The 19,252-nt window shown below is 53.9% G+C and overlaps 4 protein-coding genes across 4 annotated transcripts; 2 read left to right on the top strand and 2 right to left on the bottom strand.

Moving 5' to 3' along the window:
- Positions 1-23: 23 nt before the first annotated feature.
- On the bottom strand, positions 24-4,624 carry INO80 (putative DNA helicase ino80; the record flags this gene model as incomplete). Its single annotated transcript, XM_049336312.1, has 3 exons — positions 24-181; positions 231-4,464; positions 4,514-4,624. 3 exons carry the CDS (start codon positions 4,622-4,624, stop codon positions 24-26), a joined length of 4,503 nt encoding a protein of 1,500 aa, XP_049184636.1.
- A 1,714-nt stretch (positions 4,625-6,338) lies between these two features.
- J4E83_009424 (uncharacterized protein) lies at positions 6,339-7,364 on the top strand (the record flags this gene model as incomplete). The annotated part of the gene is made up of 3 exons (XM_049336311.1): positions 6,339-6,428; positions 6,479-6,537; positions 6,587-7,364. The coding sequence occupies 3 exons, from the start codon at positions 6,339-6,341 to the stop codon at positions 7,362-7,364; spliced, it is 927 nt and encodes a 308-aa protein (XP_049184635.1).
- Positions 7,365-9,020: 1,656 nt separating this feature from the next.
- J4E83_009423 (uncharacterized protein) lies at positions 9,021-10,091 on the top strand (the record flags this gene model as incomplete). Its single annotated transcript, XM_049336310.1, has 1 exon — positions 9,021-10,091. The coding sequence occupies one exon, from the start codon at positions 9,021-9,023 to the stop codon at positions 10,089-10,091; it is 1,071 nt and encodes a 356-aa protein (XP_049184634.1).
- Positions 10,092-10,260: 169 nt separating this feature from the next.
- On the bottom strand, positions 10,261-19,017 carry J4E83_009422 (uncharacterized protein; the record flags this gene model as incomplete). The annotated part of the gene is made up of 4 exons (XM_049336309.1): positions 10,261-16,265; positions 16,338-17,784; positions 18,142-18,254; positions 18,306-19,017. 4 exons carry the CDS (start codon positions 19,015-19,017, stop codon positions 10,261-10,263), a joined length of 8,277 nt encoding a protein of 2,758 aa, XP_049184633.1.
- Between the last annotated feature and the right edge of the window lie 235 nt (positions 19,018-19,252).

The following is a 19,252-nucleotide window of genomic DNA, read 5'->3' as shown; positions in this document are numbered from 1 at the left end:
TGTCGTCGTGGTGTTACAGAAAATTATACCTCGCCATCGGCCACAGCAAGACGCTGCTTGGCTGTCTTTGCCTTCTTGCTCAGCCCACCCTTCTTGCGCTTGCCGCCGGCGGGGGCTTCAGTGGGTGGGATAGGTGTGGCTGCACCACTTGCCTTTGCGCTCTCGTCAAAGTGTCCTTCGCCTGGGAATGGTCAGTACAAACATTATTCAGCATGAAGCGATCCACTCACCCTCGTGGTACATGTCGTCGAGGTTGGCCTCCGCCCGTTGCTTCTTCTTGCCACGCTTCTTGCCTGGTGGAGCATTCTTCTCTTGCTCCGCCAGCTCCGCCTCCTTCTTCTCGATCTCCGCGGCCTGGTCATCATCGACGAGCCACATCGCCATGTCTTTGGTCCTGTTCTCCCTGGAGCGGGTGTTGAAGTCGACCCCAGCGCCGCCACCTCCGGAAATGACGACACGCTGCACTTCTTCCTTCTGAAGCGCACGCTTGCGGATACGTTCTTCGATAGTACCGCGCGTGATGAGCCTGTAAACAGTGACCTGTCGTGTTTGTCCGAGACGATGGGCACGGTCCATAGCTTGCGAATCGATAGTGGGATTCCAATCCGAGTCGTAGAAGATGACCGTGTCAGCGGATGTAAGGTTGATACCGAGACCACCGGCGCGAGTTGACAGAAGGAAGACGAAGATAGACCGGTCGCTCTGGAAGTCGGCGACTGTATCACGACGATCTTCGAGCTTGGTCGAACCATCAAGACGGCAGTACTTGTAGTTCCTGTAAGTGAGGTATTCTTCCATCAAGTCCATCATCCTCGTCATTTGGAAGTACAGCAACACGCGATGATCGTTTGCCTTCAGTTCCTTCAGGAGTGCATCCAACTGAGCCAGCTTGCCAGAATCAGTAACGAAGCGCGACATTGACGGTGCCTCAATGTGAGTGAATCGTGTGCGCTCGTTGGTGGGCGGCGGGAGCCTGTTGCTGACAGTCAAAGCAGTCGACTCCTTCTTGGCTTCTAGAAGAGCTTGCTCAGTAGCCTCTGATACACCATAGAGCGCGGAACGGATCGGAGCGTTGAAGAAGAGGTTCTGTGTCTCTGCAATAACACCCTGACTAGCGCAGTAGAGCTCGACTGGAGGCGCAGATGCTTTTGGCTTTGCACAGGGTTCGATCACGTTCAGGCCTGTCTTTTCGAAAGCTGTTCGGGCAACATTGAACAGGTTGCGCATGTGTCCATCGGCAGTGATCTCAGCCAAAGGTGCACGGTCCTGGCGATCAACAATGTTAAACATGGAGTGCTTCGGCTCCCACTCGCCGTTGTCGTTGTCGTAGAACACATTGAACCGGCCAACCTTATTTGGCTTTTGCTCTGCAGCGACAGCTCGCTGGAACAGACCGCTCTTGGCAATTCGGGAGGCCTCGGTGGCCGACAGATCAGAGAAGCGGAGCCATGAGAATGCTCCAGCCTCTCTGGCCGACTGCGCAATGTTGTCTGGACTCCACACATTCATCAGGTTGTCGAGATAGCGTCCCTTGAAGCCAGCCTTCTGGTTGTCCGGACCAGCAAGCTCCAGTCGACCACCCTCACGACCCACGAGTCTTGGTAGAGGATACTCGATCAAGTTGCGTGTAGAGTATCCGACCCTGACATTCTGACCTTCGCGTAGGAATGAGGCGGTCTCAGCGAAGGAGGCGAAAGAGAATGGCGACCAAGTGTCGGCTCGCTCGAATAGATCAGGGTGGTTGCAAACCTTCCTGAACTGCATAACCAAGTTCATAAGGGTTGCGCTGTCCTGCTCGTCACCAACAGCCTTTTCGACCAAATCCATAATGTTGATCTTCGCTCGGAGGTTGGCGTAGTAAGCCCGTTGTCGGTATGTCAAGTCGCAATAGACGTCCAGCTCGATCTTGTCTCCAAGCTCCTTCTGGACATGCTTCTTCACACGACGCAACATGAACGGCTTCAAAATCATATGTAGTCGTCGCAGTTGGTCTTCGTTGAGCTTCGTGTTACTCTGTGCGTGACTCTCAATGTCCTTGGAAAACCATTCGCTGAACTCGTCGTGAGAGTCGAACAAGCTAGGCATGATGAAATGGAGCAGAGCCCAAAGTTCCTGCATGTTGTTTTGGATAGGTGTACCCGTGAGGAGCAGTCGGTTACGAGAGTGGAAGCCGAGAAGACTCTTCCATCGAGAACTCTGAGACGACTTGATGGCTTGCGCTTCGTCGAGAATCATGTACTGCCAACGCATCTTCTGGAAGTATTGGGCATCCTGAACGACCAGTTGGTACGAAGAGACCACAACGTGGAAGGGCGAATCGCGGGTGTACGTAACGTGCTTCCTATCCCAGAGCTTACGGAGGATCTTTCGATCCTTGGCCGTACCCCAGTATGGAATGACGTTAAGATCCGGGACGAACCTGGTGATTTCCTGTTGCCAGTTGTGCAGTGTTGATGCGGGGGCAATGACAAGGAAAGGTCCCCAGATGTTGTACCTCTCGGCCAGGTAAGCCATGACCGATATCGATTGGACCGTTTTACCGAGACCCATCTCGTCAGCAAGAATACCGTTGATACCCTGCTCGTACAAGTTGACCAACCAGTTGAGACCCTTCAGTTGGTACTCCTTGAGCGTACAGTTGAGAAGGCCAGGTTGAGGAATCCAGTCTTCTTTGTTCTGCAGACCAGAGGGGTTTTGGAAGTTCATCTCGCCATCCTCTTCGTCATCACCAGATTTGTTGAAGGCACGGGCACGGTCTTGAGCCTGCTGGATAGCATGCTGGGCGTTCGCCATGGCGGCCGCGTTGAGCGCACTTTCGTCCTCGTTGTCGAAGTCAAGATCCTCGAAGTTGGTGACCTTGGCGCCTCCTTCCGCCGACATCTCCCCAACGTCGATACTAGGCTTAGCTGCTGCTTGAGGGTCAGCTGCGGCGGCGTCGGCGTCATCGGTGGAACGCTCAATCTCATCTGTCCTAGCCTTCTTGCCGATGAAATGCGAGTAGAGCTCAGTTTGGGAAATAAGGAAATTGAGCTTCCGCTTCTGTCGGTTTGCTTCCCGATCAGCTTCAGCCTTCTTCGCGTTCTCCAACTCCTGACGCTCAGCGTTCTTTCGGGACTCGCGCTCATCGCGTTCGTTCCTCTTCCAGAATGCAAGCATCTCACGCATACCACGCTTGGCCCTAGCTTGTGTGTCCTTCTGGTTCTTGTTGGTGCGCATCTGCCATCGACGGGCCTCCTTGGCAGCCAGTTGGGCGGTCTTGCGAAGGTTGGACTGCTTTGTCGAGAGCGAGTTCTCCTTGATGCGGACAACTTTGGGAACATCCTTGCGAGCGAGATCCTTGACAATCTGCTGGTACAGGTTTCGGTATACGGAGGAGTCGTAGGAAGTCAGGACGACGGGTCCCAAATCCTCTGTGTAGCTACGGCCGCGTAGGGAGTCAAGGCGTGCCTCCTCGCGCGGCGCGATCATGGGGAGATCGTCTCCGCGGTCGATAGCAGCCTGACCGGCGGCGGCAGCGTCCTTCTCAGCCTGCTTTTGCTCCTTGCTCTTCTTAAGACGCCCGGTGCCGCGGTTGCCCTTGCGCTTTCCGCCAGCGAGGTCGTCGGAGGCCTGGAAGGAGCTCATAGTACCTCCTTCCATATTTGGTCCGTGTGGAGTGACTTCGCGGATGTCCTTGCTAGGGGCATTGCCTTGCAGAAGCTGAGTAGTAGTCTTCGCTTTCCGCTCGGCTTTCTGTGCAGCCAGCAAATGACGCTCCTTTTCTTCCTCGTTCTCGGCTTGACCTGCCTTTGCGAGGGCCTCGGCGCGTTTGGCTTCCTCGTTCTGGATAGTCTTTTCACGCCTTCGCTTGCGCTGCATGTCCTTCTTGCGCTCCTTCTCTTCGGCAATCTCCTGGCTCTGCACCTGCTGCCATGCATCGCCCTCGTGCTCGACGTTGTATGAGTGCTTCGCGTAGTCGCGGTTGGCAGCGGACACGTCCTGGTAACGTGTAAGGAAAGCAGTCCGCCGCTTCTTGCGCTTGTTCGCCTCGGCGGCCCCAACTTCTAGGACGCGCTTCTGGCTCCTTTGCTTGTAGTCTTCGAGATCATGTGGGGTGGCCGACTCGTCAATGTCGCTCATCTGCTTGGTTTCTATGTGTGCGAGGGCAGCCTCGATCTCTGCTTCGTCTGGCGCAGGCAACTCGCGAGTCGCAGACTGTGAAGGGGCCTGGAGGCTGCCGACCGGCGGCATAGCATCGTACACGCGGGGGGCATAGCCATTTTCCTGATGGGGAAGGTCAGCGGGCGCCGGAGACGCCATTGCTTCTTGCTTCACGAAGTGAGAATTGTGCAGAGGTTTTGAGGTTTGGTAAGGTTCGGCGGCGAGGTTCGGCAGTGGCTGAGGCTTTGGCGGAGGCTCGTTGTCGGCTCCGGAGGACATTATACTGGAGAGCGACATGGGATCGGCACGCGTGGGTGGCGGCGCCTGTTGCAGTGGTGAGCAGAGTGAGAGTGGAAGTCGCGAGTTCACTTACCTCTTCCTTGTAGGATGGCCTCCTAGGGTAGTCGATGGGCGGCTGCACGGCGCCTCGGTTCATCGACTGATAAACCGATGGCGACACGGGCGAGTGAGACATGGCCTCCATGGCGCCGGTGTGCTGGTGCTGGGAATGGGGGCGCTGCAGAGGCGAGTGATGCGCGTACGAGGTCGTGACGGGTGATTGATAGACCTTGTCGTAGGGGCTGTGTGCCGCCCGAGTCTGCGTCTGGGGGGTGGGTTAGCCGCGTGTCCCTGAATGTTGAGGATGGCGATGGCGTGAAGTGTGATGTCTGAGGCATGAGGTAGATGAAACATATGATGGAAGACGCACCTGTGCAGGAGGATACTGGGTATTGATGTCGTAACGCGCCGGGTCCCGTGCTACGCCGCGGTCTCCATTGTCTGAAGTCGGGTCGTAGTATCTGGACGTGTCGCGCGAATAGAGGGCCGTGCTGATGGGCGGCAGCTCGGTGGTGCTGGGCGACGGCGGAGGGCGAGGGTGTTGATGGGATGGGGGGTGGTGAAGGCTGGCGTGGTGGAGAGGCAAGGGCGCTGGAGTGTTTGGCGAATGGTGTTGGTATGGTTGGCCTGCCTGTGTCGGCGATCTGTGGTAAGCTGCTGGCACTGGCGTAGGTTCCCCTTGGTGCCCTGGCGGCTTTCTTTCTCCTCGCGAATGCTCCTCCCCATCATCGACGGACCGCCGCAGGACCGGATCGCGAAACATGACGGCAGCGCGTAGGGGCTTGTTAACGGCCGAGAGGCTGCTCCATGGGCCGCACGCAGCAGGCACTGGCGGTGGGGCGCGCAGGGAGCGCGGCGACGACAGCAGAGGGAATGCGCCGTGGGCGAGGGCTGCCGGCGATGGTCGTCGGGCGATTGGCGATGTGGATGCGACGACGACGAGATGGAAGAGGGAAGATAGGATGGGGGCTGGTGTGGAGCTGCTTGAGCGCCGTCTAGATCACACACGAACGGTTGGCAAGTCAGCTTCTGCTTAGTGCGGCTGCGGCAACTCTGTCCTGGAGCAGCTCCGGGCGTGATGCAGAGCCGCGATGAGGTTTGATGGAGAGCCTGCGACGCCCTACACGCGTGCAAGATGCGACACGGCGGGCTGCGGACTGCGTCGAGCATGTCTGGCATGGCCGCATTACGCGTGGGCACCTTCATTGCGACGCTGCGACGCTGCTGGGCGTGCCTCTTAACAAAGCACCTGAACCCCATCTCTCGTAGGAGCATACACGCCCAGATGGGTACATCGACCAATAATTGCGTGCATGCAAACGGCGCCATGCAGCGTGCAGCCGCTTCTCGTCTGTGCCGGTCTGCCTGAGTGTCCTCGATTCCGGCACTCTGCTGCTACTCGCTGCCGCCGCCTGAGCATTTCTTATTTCCCTTCTCAGCACCTACAACTCGTCGCTGCTCCGCGTGCCGGGTTGAGGCGTTGCCAGCTTCGGCTAATCTACCACGAGCCTCTGGACCACGGCGGACGTGCGCATCTCATTTCCTCGCCATCCGATGGCTGACTCTGTATACATTGCCATCTCCATCGAGTCTCTCGTGCAAGCGACAATGCCAACACGCAGGCACAAAAGCGAGCAGGGCAGAATGTTGGGGCTGCAAACGCCCATTGGATGAAGCCTCACCACGACGGTGACGGAAGGCGCGACCATGCCGCGAAGACTCCGTCCGCTCTAGCTCCTTCGGTCGTAGCGCGGCCCGAGCGTAGATCGCGCTAAAACTCTGGGCGGCATCAATTCTCGAACTTTTTTGCAGAGGCGCATCCACCCCGACGAGCGCAGCAACAACCGCCTGAAATCACCATGGCTTCCGTATACAAGACCCTGTCCGGCGCGGAGAAAGAGGAGAAGGAAACGGGCGTGCAGAGAAACAAGCAGCGTGTCCTTATTCTGGTACAATTCCACGCGCGGCGCAAACCGAGACCCATGCTGATGATTGCTAGAGTTCAAGAGGTGTTACTTTCCGTCACCGACACTTGCTACAGGACTTGTACTCGTTGATGTGAGTGGTTTGCGCGATCAGACAACTTCGTTTACTAATATCTTGAAAGGCCCCATAGCCGGAAAGAAGCCAAACTTGACACCAAGACCAAGCTTTACCAACTCAACGAACTAGCAGAACTCTACAACTGCAACAATGTCCTCTTCTTCGAAGCTCGTAAGGGTAAGGATCTTTATTGCTGGATGTCCAAGCCACCAAACGGTCCTACTGTAAAGATGCACCTGCAAAACTTGCACACCATGGAAGAGCTCAACTTCATTGGCAACTGCCTGAAAGGATCGCGACCAGTCCTCTCCTTCGACGCCGCCTTCGACAAGCAGGCTCATCTCCGCGTGATCAAGGAGCTCTTCACCCAGATTTTCGGCGTCCCCAAGACGAGCCGAAAGGTCAAGCCTTTCGTAGACCACGTGATGGGTTTCACAGTCGCAGACGGCAAGATCTGGATCCGCGTGTTCCAAATCAACGAGAGCGAGACTAGCAAGAAGAAGCCTGCCGATGGCGAGGAGATGGACGTCGACGAGGCGCCCAAGAAGAAGAAGGGAAGCGAATTCGATGTCAACCTAGTCGAAATCGGTCCCCGTTTCGTGCTCACTCCCATTGTTATCCAGGAGTCTAGCTTCGGAGGTCCTATCATCTACGAAAACAAGGAGTTCGTTTCGCCCAACCAGATCCGTTCCGACTTGAGGAAATCAAAGGCCGGCAGATTCAACAAGAGGACCGATGCGCAGAGGGATACCCTGCTCAAGCACCAGGATCTGGGATTGACATCGCACGGTGGAGTCAGAAAAGAGAAGGACCCGCTCAGCGACAACGTGCTGTTCGCGTAAAACTGTTTGCCATGTTTCGAGGGAAGGAAAAATGGCGTTTATGGAATGCATCGTCTTATTTAGATTGGCGTCGATTCTGGGCTGGGCATAGGCCCGTATGTATGTATAGCGATATACCCAAAAGCTATCGTTTAATGGGTAGCTCATTGCGAGCGACCGTTAACCCAAGTACTGCTTGTCCTTTGGCGATATCAGTGTGTCCTGTCAGCAGTCATGCTCTTCTCCAAGGCTTCTTTATACTCATCATCAACACCACTAACAACTGCCTGTCTGACTCCATATACAGCCCTAAAAGGATCAAGCACCAGTTGTGTTTGCGCATAGTTACTCTCGTCCTGCACACGATGTACCCGTCCACTAGGAAACCTCACGCGACTAATCGCGCCATCTATTAGATGCACCTGCAGCCGATATAACTGCGGCGCCACAGCCAACAGATCAACCAGCTCCCGTACTTTGCTCTTTATGCCAGCCGGCAAACCTCTGCCCCCGCAATTATACTTTATCATCCCAGTGTAATCATCCACAGACTCAACATTAACAACATAATTCCTAATCCGCAGCAGGTTCCTCTGCGAGAAGTGATCCAAGAACGGATACGTCCGGTTCGGCGTGAGATTATTCGCCGTGCGCCATCGATACCGAAAGTTGATCGCGTCGAACGTCACGTCAATCACAAAGGTATTGTCTCCGTATAGCATGTCTGCAGCTTCTTCGTGGACGTGTCGCGACACGGCGAGGAGACTCGTGTGCCCGCGCCGCCAGACTGTGTCGTTGCCTGTCTCGCGCTCTGTGCGTGGTAGTGTGCGTTGCATGCGCCAGCCCCCGTCGCCGTTCTTCTGCCGCACAAAGGTCAGATTGTATTCGGACTTTGGGGGTGGGTCGGGAGGGTGCTGGAAACGCACTTCGAAGGTGGTGGTGTGGGGGAGGACGTGGCTGTAGATTAGGCGGCGGAGCTCGGTTGGGAGGCGGAGGAGCGGGGATAGCTGGGAGGATGCGGTTGCTGTGGAGTGCTGCATTGTGCGCTCGTTATACTGTGGCATTGGACTTGCAATGGCATGTTGTGAAGACAGGCGCATCTTCGTGTGGCATGCCTGGCGCTGCTCATTGACGCCATCGGTGCTCTCCCGTCTCCACGCCGATTGGCCCCCACAATCCGGGTTAGCCCCCCTTGGCGGCATCCATCACGTCCACGGTCGTCACGGCTGATGACTCCTTTCCCTCTCCTCAACCATTAACGATGACCTTCCATTCCAGAGACAGCTCGCCAGAGCTTGCATTGACTTGCACCATGTCTTTCCAGAATGTCGTCGCGTTTTCTACCTATAGCCCCAACGGAGGGGTCCGATTTGTTTGAACCACGCGATACGTGTCGGTGTAGAGGAGAGATAGCTACGCACCGATTAGATCGATAGATCGATATACAAGACTGAGGTCCGCGGATAGTGAAGAGAGGAAGAGGTTGATTCGAAATCCGCATCACTATCACAAGACACAACTCAGCACCCAACGCGGGCCGAAGACACGCGTAAACTTGAAAGATCACAGGTGAGTTCCATCCTACATATCGTGCTGTGTGTCTGTTATCATATGAACTCATTGCTGACTGGAGATTCAGCCACCAAATCGCACCCCTACCCTACAACCACCTCCAAGATGCTGTTCGAAGACCTCGCAACGGAGCTTGTTGTGCAGGTGTACCTATCATGCCGTTCAGTCAACGACGTGACAGCTCTATCTGCCACCTGCCGTCGTTTCCGCAACATCTATTCCTCCTCCCAGAAACTACCCATACTCGAGAAAGCCGCCGAGACGCAGTTCGGTCCGCTAGAAGACCTCACTCAACTCCTGACCCACAACAAAAGCCAGCCTGCACACATTATTCGCTCCGTTCCTTTCTCTCTCGCGCTGCTCAAACAAATCGTGCAGCATGGGCGCACAGCTGAGAAATGGTGCGACATCTACCCGTTTAAGAAGTGGAAGCACAACTTCGAAAGCCGGCGTCTCTTGACAACAGACGAGCGCTATCTCGTGAGACGAGCCATCTATAGAATCTGGCTCTACTCCCGCGCCTTCCACAACAGCGACCACCCCCGCGAAGCCCGCGCGTCCCGCCTCGTCCTACTCAAGCGCGCAGCCCTCCTCCACAACTGGAGCACCTGGGAACTCGCCGAGATCGCCGACGTGCACGCCGTCATACGCGAAGTCGTACAAAGCAACGTCTGCCCTTCCAACGGCACCATTGCCCGAAAGTTCAAGAAGCGACATCCGGGCAACGAACACTCCCTCCTCTTCAACATCCACCTCAACTATCCGCCCACCGCGCCGCAAGCCTTCAACCCGTTCACGCCTAACCCCCTCTCCACCCACTTCAACAACACACCCACATACACCTCCCGCTACGCCGCTTCCAAATACTCGCTACACCCCTCCCACGAAGTCGGCGCGGAAGGCTGGGGCGACGATATCCCACACTACTACGTTATCGAGGACTATATGAAGCTTGATCCGGCTCAGATACTTTACTTGAAGGAACATGCGCCGCTCAAGGGCATGGTGGAAGGTTACGTGAGGAGCCTGTGTCCTGAGTATGATTGGTTCACGAATAATGGGGAGACGTGGGTTGCGACGTTGGAGTTTGTGCTTGGGGAGAGGGGGGAGGATGTGGGGGATTTCATGGGGGCTATTGCGGAGGGGGAGGCGGGTGTTGCTGTTTGTGAGGAGTGAAGCTGGGGGTTGAGGTACATGCTCGCCGAACGTATAGTGTGAACTAGGCGATTCGTCATATCAACACTACGTTTGAGAGTTCTGAATGCACTTCACATCAACAGCGGAGGAGATGTCATAATTTCCTCCGAATCGCCAGGCCGCGCTTTCATCATATATCTCACTCTAGTTATACAAAGTCTTCCTCCTGTCCATCGTAGTCCTCCAGTTCGTCATCAATGTCTTCCTTCTTTGCCTTGCTCGATTCATTGTGTTTCCTTTCCCTTACAACCCTCGCTTTTCTCAAGCTACTCGCTGTGCCTGACTCCACGTCTTCTTCAATATCACCTGTCATTGCCCTACTGAATCTGGTCTGCCTCCTTTCTTTTGTGCCCCTGCCGTCTCTCCAACTGGAAGCTTGGTCAGTAGCAGGAGCTTTCGGGGTGGCCTCTGCTGGCTTCGAGGTTAGGCGATCATACCCTTCCTTTTCGGGTATAGCGACTATGGGATCGAGAATGTCGCGACCGGAATTTCCATCGTCACCCTCTGTGGCATGGCCCAGCTTTTTCTTCCCAGAATGCAAAGCTCCGGACCCCTGGCTTTGGCTTTGGCTCTTGCTGCGCCTGACATGAATCCAGCTTGGTGGCTTCATCCTGTTCGTCTGCGCGAAATTCATGACCATGGCATCATCTGTATCCGTGTCTTCTTCGATCTCTGAGTCCCTCATTCCAGCGCGTCTTTCTGCCTTGGCGATGCTTTCAACGCTCTCAACAAACTCATCACGATCTGACCGCCCCATCTGCAAGTCTTCGCCTGAGTCGCTGCCTCGTTCGGCGAACACGGATTGAGTCTCTTCTGGAGGTTCCTGTGGGATCTGGGAGTCCTTTACCTGTAACTCTTTCGTCCGCCTGAGCCATTCCCCCGTTTCCTCTGGTCCGACTTTGCGTTCCACATAATAAACGCCAGCTTCCTTGTCGGGTTTAAACCCTTGTTCTATCAGAATGCGTTCGTCTATGAAACTCGTAGGGATTTGTGTCCGAGGTAGAGGTGTTTGATTCCAGGGGCGGTTATCATAGCTGGAGGACTCGGAGATATGAATTTGTCCGCTGTTAATTGCAGCGTCCATGATTGCAGACCCTGAACCGGGCGGCTCAATGTGAGTTGTCGAAGTGTCATCATCATGTGTAGCGCTCTCCATGACTGCACCTTCCCGTTTCGGTGCCTGAATGCAATGAGCGCACAGCTCATCCTTTCTATCGACAAAGTCGTAAATTGAAGGATGACCCTGCTTCTGCCAGTTCGGGCATGGATACATGTTGTAGCCACCACCATCAGAACGCGGCAAGACATCTGACTTTGCGATTGGAGAGTGGGGTGGGGGATCCATGCGAGTCGACCGTGGACGAAAATGACGAGTTGAGATTGCCGCGGCCCAAGTCGAATTATCCCCCGTATTATGCACCAACCCATCAGATCTCAGCTGTTTGAGTACTGGTTGAAGCTCAGCGACCGGAGTATCGAACGTAGTCGCGAGATCCGAAATGTTTTCGCTTACTCCAGACAAGCTTCTCAGATAAGATAAAGCACGGTCGGCTAGGCTGTTTGATGTATCCTCATCCTGGTTGGAATCTTTCTCTAGCTGAGCTTCGGAATCACCGCGCTCTTCAGCAGTAGCGTTGCCCTCCTCTGACGTGGGCTGATTCATGGACTCGAGGGACTCCGTAGCAAGTTGTTGAGAAGCGGGAGCGTTTCGACAATCTGCCTCGTTTGCTAAATGCTCCAAATCTAGTTTTCCAGCTTCGACCAGACGTAAATACTGGTTCCTAATCATATTGGGTGTCTTTGTACCCATGTGATTCGCCATTGCGGTCCAGTCCGTGCCAAAGCGTGCAACATTGATTTCGAAATCCTGTAATTCGGACATAGACCAGTAGCTAGATGGGCTAGGTCTCGCACCCGGGGTCGATCCAGTGACTTGTTGGATGGCTTTTCCTGATTTTGCTGCTTGCAACCGTGACTCGCGTGCTCTCTTTCTGCCCTCCTCGGCCACAGCCCATATTTGACCATCATACCCGATTCCAACTAATCCCATGCCTACTAATTGTCTTATCGCAGGCCAGATCGCAGAATCGCATGTCTGGAGGTCAGAAATTATGCTATGGATACCAAGGGATCGTTCCGAATCCTGCAGGTGTAACAGAATGCGATAAGCGAGATCATCTGTATCAGCCTCGCTTGGTTCCTCTGGTTGGTCCTCTTGATCTGATGTACGAAGCTTGGTGTTTGGTTGCGAGATAACCCATGTCTCACCGTCAACAGTGTTGTGAACTTTTCCTTCTGCAGCTAGCCTGCGCAGAGCATGAGCGATGAACGTATGGTGCTCGTGTTTGAGGGCCAAAGCGATCTCGTTGAGATTCTGACCTATGTACGAGCCAGGTCGGGTCTTGAAATCATTGTAGAGGTAAGTAAGGATTCGTGCGTCTAGATCAGGCTTTCTTGACCCTGGCCACAAATTCGCTGACGCATCGCGCGAGCTGGATGCAGTATCTGCTTGTGCGCCGTGCTGTAGACTCGTTTCATTTCCGCCGTGATGTTTCTCTTCGACTTGATCTTTGATGTCGCGTAATCTTTGGTTCCATTTAGGATAAGACGACGCATCGAGAGATTCCCCAGTTTCCTCGCGCTGTGCAATTGGCGCAGTCGTTGGTCCCGGGCTTGTCGTTTCTTCGACCTCAGTAGACACTGTCTTTTTCTCCACTTTCCTATTGCGATCGACGGCTTCCTGAAGGACATTGAACATTGCGTCTGTATCAGACTCTCCGTGGCTGCGAAAGTACCATGTGCTTTCCCAGCCTCCCTCTTCCCAGTCTCCCCTGCTTGTCACCCGTAGACACGCCGTATCCACATGGCCGCTTCCAGGATCCCCACGTCGGCGGCCCAGATGTGGAATACCACTCGTGAGGTCTATTGTCACATATGGTTGGTCTGGGCCATCGTTCTCCTCGAGTTCCACAACGATCTTGCCCTCATAGACATATAGAATGGCGTTCGTCCAGCCGGAAGCTCTGCGCACAGTGATAGTCTCGACACGGATCACAGCACGTGGCCCCGCATCTGGTGCTACAACATTCGCATCTTCGGCTTCCGAAAAGTGGGCCGCCTTGTCATCTTTCTGGACTTGAACGTCGAGCTTCGCAGTATCCGGCTTTTTAACCCCAGCAGATGAATCTTCAAGGACATCCCGTCCGATTTCCGCGATAATCGTCGCTTCCGGGCCCGTTGTCTCTTCAACCTCTGCAGTTATCTTCTTCTTCCGTTCCTGGCGCCCACGATTGATAGCTCTTTTGAAAAGTTCGAGAAGCGCGATTGAATCAGCAACTTCAGAGCTACGGAAATGCCATGTTTCTCCTTGGTCTGGTCCTTGCGGTACTGTCCACAAAGACACTATCATCCCTTTTCCGCCGTCCACATTTGTCGCAGTATCAGCAAAATCTATCCACGCGTACGGCGCATGCCCAGTAGATTCTCCGTATGGATCAGGATCATAATCGCCAGAGTACATCTCGATCTTGCTCCTGAAGACTCGAACCCATGAGTAGAACCAGTCTCCAGTATCGGTGCGTGGGGACAAGATTTCCACTCGGACTACCGCGGGTTGCTCTGTAGCCTGCGCAATATTGTCTGGGTCGTTTGGTATCGGATGTTGCTTCGACACAGGCGTATCAAAGTCTGTCGTTTCAGTCTTCTCGACTTCAGCGAATGTGAATCCAGAGAAGCCAACCCCATCTTTCGCGATAGTGGAAAGCAGAGACATGGAGTAGGGCAGTTTCTCTATCGGTATCTTCAGTCGCTCCCTTTGATCGTGCTTGTCCGCCTTGCTGTACACATTTGCATCTTCGGCCATCTCCATTTGCTGTGAAACTTCCTGGGCGATGCGATAGCCAGCTTCGCAGAGTCTATGGGTTTTCGAATCGAGACCGATTTTGCATACGCTGCAGTAATCGATGTGCAAATCAAAAGTCGCCAGGGCCAATTCAGCGTCGTTATGCCAGCGTCGCGAGTTCACCGGCTGTTTGCCAAGTCGGACACTGCGAGTAGTCTCTTCTCCAGGTATGGACGGGGAAGGCTGATCCGTGGGAACCGAAAATGACGAAGAAGAGCTTTCCTCGACCTGCGCAGGCTGTTCCGCCAAGATAGTAGGCGAAGTATTACCTTTCGTTGGTGGAAAGTAAATCGGCAAAAGGCTCTTATAGACAAACTCGTCATTGGAAGAAAAGACAACGAATATAATCTTATCAAGCCCATTACCGGGCTCAGCAGATTCCAGAAAGCGCTTCACTTCCTCCATCGCCAACGACGCGCAGTCGCGCCGCGGGTAATTCCGCATACCAGTTCCGATACTCGGTATCGCGATGGAAGTCGCCCTCATGAGTACGGCATCGTGCAGGATTGCCCGGTAGATGTTCCTCAAGATGTTCTTGGTATCGCTCCTGAACACTCCAGGCGGAACGACATGTAGAATGTGTTTGGCTGGGAGAAGGTATCCGGCAGTCGCTTTGACGTCGCCTTCTTCACATTTGCCGAAGGTTGAGACTTCCGAGCGCAGTTCATCTCCTCCTTTCTTGAAGATGCTGCGGTCTAGAGTGCCCATGCCGGAGAAGCTTGGGTCGGTTGAGTTTACCACGATGTCGACTTCCAGCCTCGTGATGTCCTCTCTCACTAGGCAGACAGTGTGGTTGAATAGAGTGGAGGGTTTCGCCATGGTAGGCTTCGCTTCCAGTTGGCCCAGTATGTAGAGCCTCGCTACGGGGGGTATTTGATGAACTTGGATGAGTCCGCGAAGTTTGGGTGTAGGCCGCTCAGCCTCACGCACGTACAGTACCTCATCCAGATGATCGCGGATACCTTCGGCATCTTGGCCCTTCTGTTTGACACCATAGGTCTCCAGAATCTGGCGTGCTCGTCCCATCGCATCTGGTTCTGCTTTGCCAAGTATAAGTACCTCTTCTAAGCTATTGGCGAAGATCCAGCTGTAGTCAAAGACACTCGTGAGCTCAAATCCATGCTTGACTCGTATATCGGAGTTGGCTTCGGTCCAGATAGACTGCGTATTTCCAGCGCGGCCCTGTTTACGTGCTCGCTCGGCCATATCCATAATGTCAGCACATGCCGTGAAAGTCACGGAGCATAGTAGATTGAGATCGCCCAGACTCCGCTTGAGTTCTTTCGACCCTAAGAGATGTTTGCGGATCGAACTCAGCGTAGAGTCGATCCGACGCATGTCGTGAGCACAGACCGTACTTTGCGTGCCAAAGTCGTAGGTAACAGTGATTGCAGTCAACGCATTTTGAAGTTGCGTACGTGCCTCTAGTACCTGAGTTGCCAGCGCAGCACGGTTCGCGGACCAGTCTGAAGTTCTGGCTCTGTCCAGGTCTCCATGTGTGGGTGGGAAGAATACCGGTAGAAAGTCGGTATATGCCTTCTCATCGACTGCTGCCCGTACGCAGAATATGATGCGCTCAGGTCGATGTGTAGGATGTGAATCCAGGTATTCCCTGATCTCTTGCAGCGCTATACGTGCAGCGACACGTGCAGGGAACATGCAACCCCCGGTACCCAGGCAAGGAAAGGCGATTGTTTTGAACTCGTAGTTAGCCGCCATTCTCATGACACTCCGATAGCACTCGGAAAGGACGTTGAATTGACCAACTCCTTTGCGGCCGGTATATCCTGGTGCAACTGCATGAATCACCCAGGAGCTCGGAAGATTGTGTCCGTGGGTGAGCTCGACTTGACCCACTTTGACCTTAGCTTTCGATCTTGCCTCTTCCCTGAGGCCTGGGCCGCCGGCTTTATAGATAGCGTGGTGCAGAGAATCTGGATCAGGATCGGTCTGGAAATTAGCGGAGGCATTGCTGACTATGGCATCCACTTTCAGTCTCGTTAGGTCGTAATGGCAGAACGAGATCAATTGGTTGTAAGCATCGTTTGGCGCAAAGCTTTGATCGCGCTGCAACAGCCGCCGGGACTGATAAAGCGAGCGCAGCGTAGGGATCTCTGCAGTCGTTATGATTGGTTGTTTGCTTGAATCTTCATGTTCTTCGTCATACGTTTCAGATCCGGGTGGAAGAATCTCGGCTTCTTCAGTGGTTTGTGTATCCACAGTTGACTGGCGAACGAAGGAGCCGTCCTTCTCTATAGCGAAAGTTCGTCAGTATGCCGATTATATAGCAAGCTTTCGTAGATCTCATCTACACATCGACTTACTGCTTGTACCAGTGATTCTGGTGAATGTCCACTTGCTTTTGTTCCTTTTACTCTTGAACACAACGTTGGGGAATTGCTGAGCGTCAAACAGCGCAGTTGCTTGTTCGCCCACCAGATCATCGGCGAACGTGATAAGGCCAGTCCATGAGCCATAACCGCGATAAAACCGAACCGATAGAACTCCTGGTAACGATGAGACGTGTTGTCTAAACGCTTCCCGTTCTTCCAGATGTTTCTGGTGCTCAGGCAATATGTTTTCATCAGGCTGTTCATTCTCGAGTTGTTCGTCTTCCGAGTCGTCCAGGTCGTCCAGGTTGTCCACTTGATTTGAGAACACTGCCATTCGATTTTGACTTTCGTCTGGAAGTTGCTGTAGTATTTCCGCGGACAGCAGACCTCGGCTGGTCTCGGTTGGTAGGAGTGACTGCTTATTCATTCCTTCATAAAGTTGCTGCACCCGAGACTCGAGTGCGGTTATTTCGTACTCCTTGCCAAAGGCTTTCCGGAACAGCGCTTGAATCTCCTCCCAAGGCATGCGATCTTTGGCGCTGAGTTGCAGTAGCAGGCGGTCTTCCCCACTGAGTCCAGACGCAAGATACTGCTCGAGTATCCGTTCCCTTACTCGCTTCATACGCATCTGGAGTGCGGGTATTCGGTTTCGGTAATCAGTGCCAAAGACTTCTGAGAAGCGCACTGCAATGTCCTTCCACGGCATGTGCTCTTTCTCTTTGAGTTGTAGCAGTAGTCGGTCTTTCTCACTGAACTCGAACTCAAGAGATTGCTTGTTTGCCAGATCCACCAGTTGCTTACGGCGCCTCTGCATTGTTGGTATATCGTACTGCCTGCTGAAGGTTTCCTGAAAGCGCGCTACGATCTCCTTCCATAGCAAGTTCTCATCCCTGAACTGCATCAGTAGATGGTCTTCCTCATTGAGCTCCGTCTCAACAGACTGCTCAGTTTCCAGATCTCGACTGAGTGCGACCATCTCATTGCTTGAACCGGTAATTATCGACTCGGGTAAAGACTGAGAATTCGAGCTCCCACGACTTGCAACACTACTAGCGCCGTCTTCATCGTCTTCCCTGCCATGCGGCAAGGCAAAAGAAGCCAGACGTTCCAGATGATTGGCAATGTGGCTCTGCAAATCACCCAAGCCTTCAGTAACCGTGGGCACGAAACAGATCGGACACTTATCCCGTGAGTCCACAGCGATTGTCTCTCCGATCTTAGCCATGATAGCTATCTGATCGTCGGGGAAGCTACCGATATGTTCCTGCCGAAGGTGATTCTCAAGACCAGCTTGGGTGTTGTATAAGGCGTTCACATGTTCAGGGCAGCGCCAAAGCTTGCGATGAGTCGCTTCGTGTTCCGCCCACTCCCGGCGACTGCGGAAGAGCAGTTCGGCACTCTCGCAGTCCCGGTGTGTACAAATGTACGGCTGTAGGTCCTGTAGTAGATGTGTCTTCCAAGCTCGGCCTTTGCCGTATCGTGCAGGGCAGACGATCCAACAGTATGGGCACTCGAAGTCTTTGTCGCAAGTAGCAGCCTTTGGAGGAGGCGGTAGATCGATCCCTTTCCCATCCAAATCTTTCACGGTGACTGCGTAGCTCGTCACGGATTTGGTGTCCACGATGTCATCTAGAGACTGATGATGATGCGTCGCCTCCGTACCAGATAGCAAGGTTTTCCCAGTCTTTTGACTCGGCGTCGGCTTTGGGGTGTTGATCGTTGGCATCGGCTAAGACCGAAGTTAGATCACGTTCGAATCAGTGCGTTAGGAGACAGCTGATGGAGTAGTACGTACTGGGTGAGCTTCAAGAGTGTCATGACGCATCGGAGCTAGCGCTTCATTCGCTGTAGGTTTGCCAGCATTTGCCATTTCTTCGGAATCTGCGGAAGCGCCCAACTTATCACGATCTATCATCGTCAGACTGTGCAAGATGCAGCAATATTACTTGTCGAACTTACGACGCTTCCAATACTTGAAATGCCGCCTACGCAATGTGATAGAAGAGCTCAACCGCTCAGTCAAGAAGTCCTGATCTTCCTCATTCTGTGCAGGATGCGTCTTTCGTAGCTGCGAGAGTAGCTCTCGAACATGCTTTCGATCCAGTTCAGCGTACACACCGAGGATATCCACACCAGTCTCTGGATCCACTGGCGTATAGGCAGAGGCTTTGAGCGATCTTGAGCGTACGGTCGGTGTCCTGATGCGGACGCTGAGCTTGTAGAGGTTGTCGATGATGTCCACGATTTCTTCATATCTCATCCGCAACTCGCTTCTAGGCTCATCGCTGTCAGAGTCGTGTTCCTCTTCCTCGCTGGACGAGCCACGGTCGCTATCATCGTCAGAACCCTCCGATGGCGTTTGCTGTTCATAAGGCAGGCGCGCCTCAGATACGATAGCATATGTTTCATTCAGATTCTGCTCAAGCTCATTCAGTAGTCTGAGGGCGCTACTGAATAAGACTGGGGAGCCGCGCAGTCTGTAGTCGAGCGAGCTGTGGCCTTTCTGCAACGCTCCCAAATTGCCAGCCCACACTCTGAATCTTCCGACCTCATCGTCGAGTGTTTCGCTTTCAATCCATTGCGACCACTTCCCGTTGCTTGCGTCGAGAGCTTCGGTCAGTATCTGGAAAGCGCGTACATTGGAAGCTGTCGCAAGCCTAAGAGTCGACATTATGGGCGCTCGGCATGTCGGAGCAGGCGCAAGCGAGGGGAGCCTTGGAGTGCGGCGGCGATCGCACGACCCCAACGCTGGAGTGGTTGATGATGCACTGAGCTACTGGTAGCCCAAACCAACTGAGTTGTTGATGCCGACGAAAGGACGGCAGGCAGATGCTCTTGTTACTACAATCCCGACTGCAATGGGATGGTAGATGTTAGGCGGTTAGTCAGCACTCGTGTTGTCAGCG

The sequence above is a fragment of the Alternaria metachromatica genome, assembly GCF_023757995.1.
Source record: "Alternaria metachromatica strain BMP 0045 chromosome Unknown scaffold_32, whole genome shotgun sequence".
Classification (NCBI taxonomy): domain Eukaryota; kingdom Fungi; phylum Ascomycota; class Dothideomycetes; order Pleosporales; family Pleosporaceae; genus Alternaria; species Alternaria metachromatica.
The sequence above is the reverse complement of the archived record's forward strand: the minus strand, read 5'-3'. Positions and strand labels throughout refer to the sequence as shown.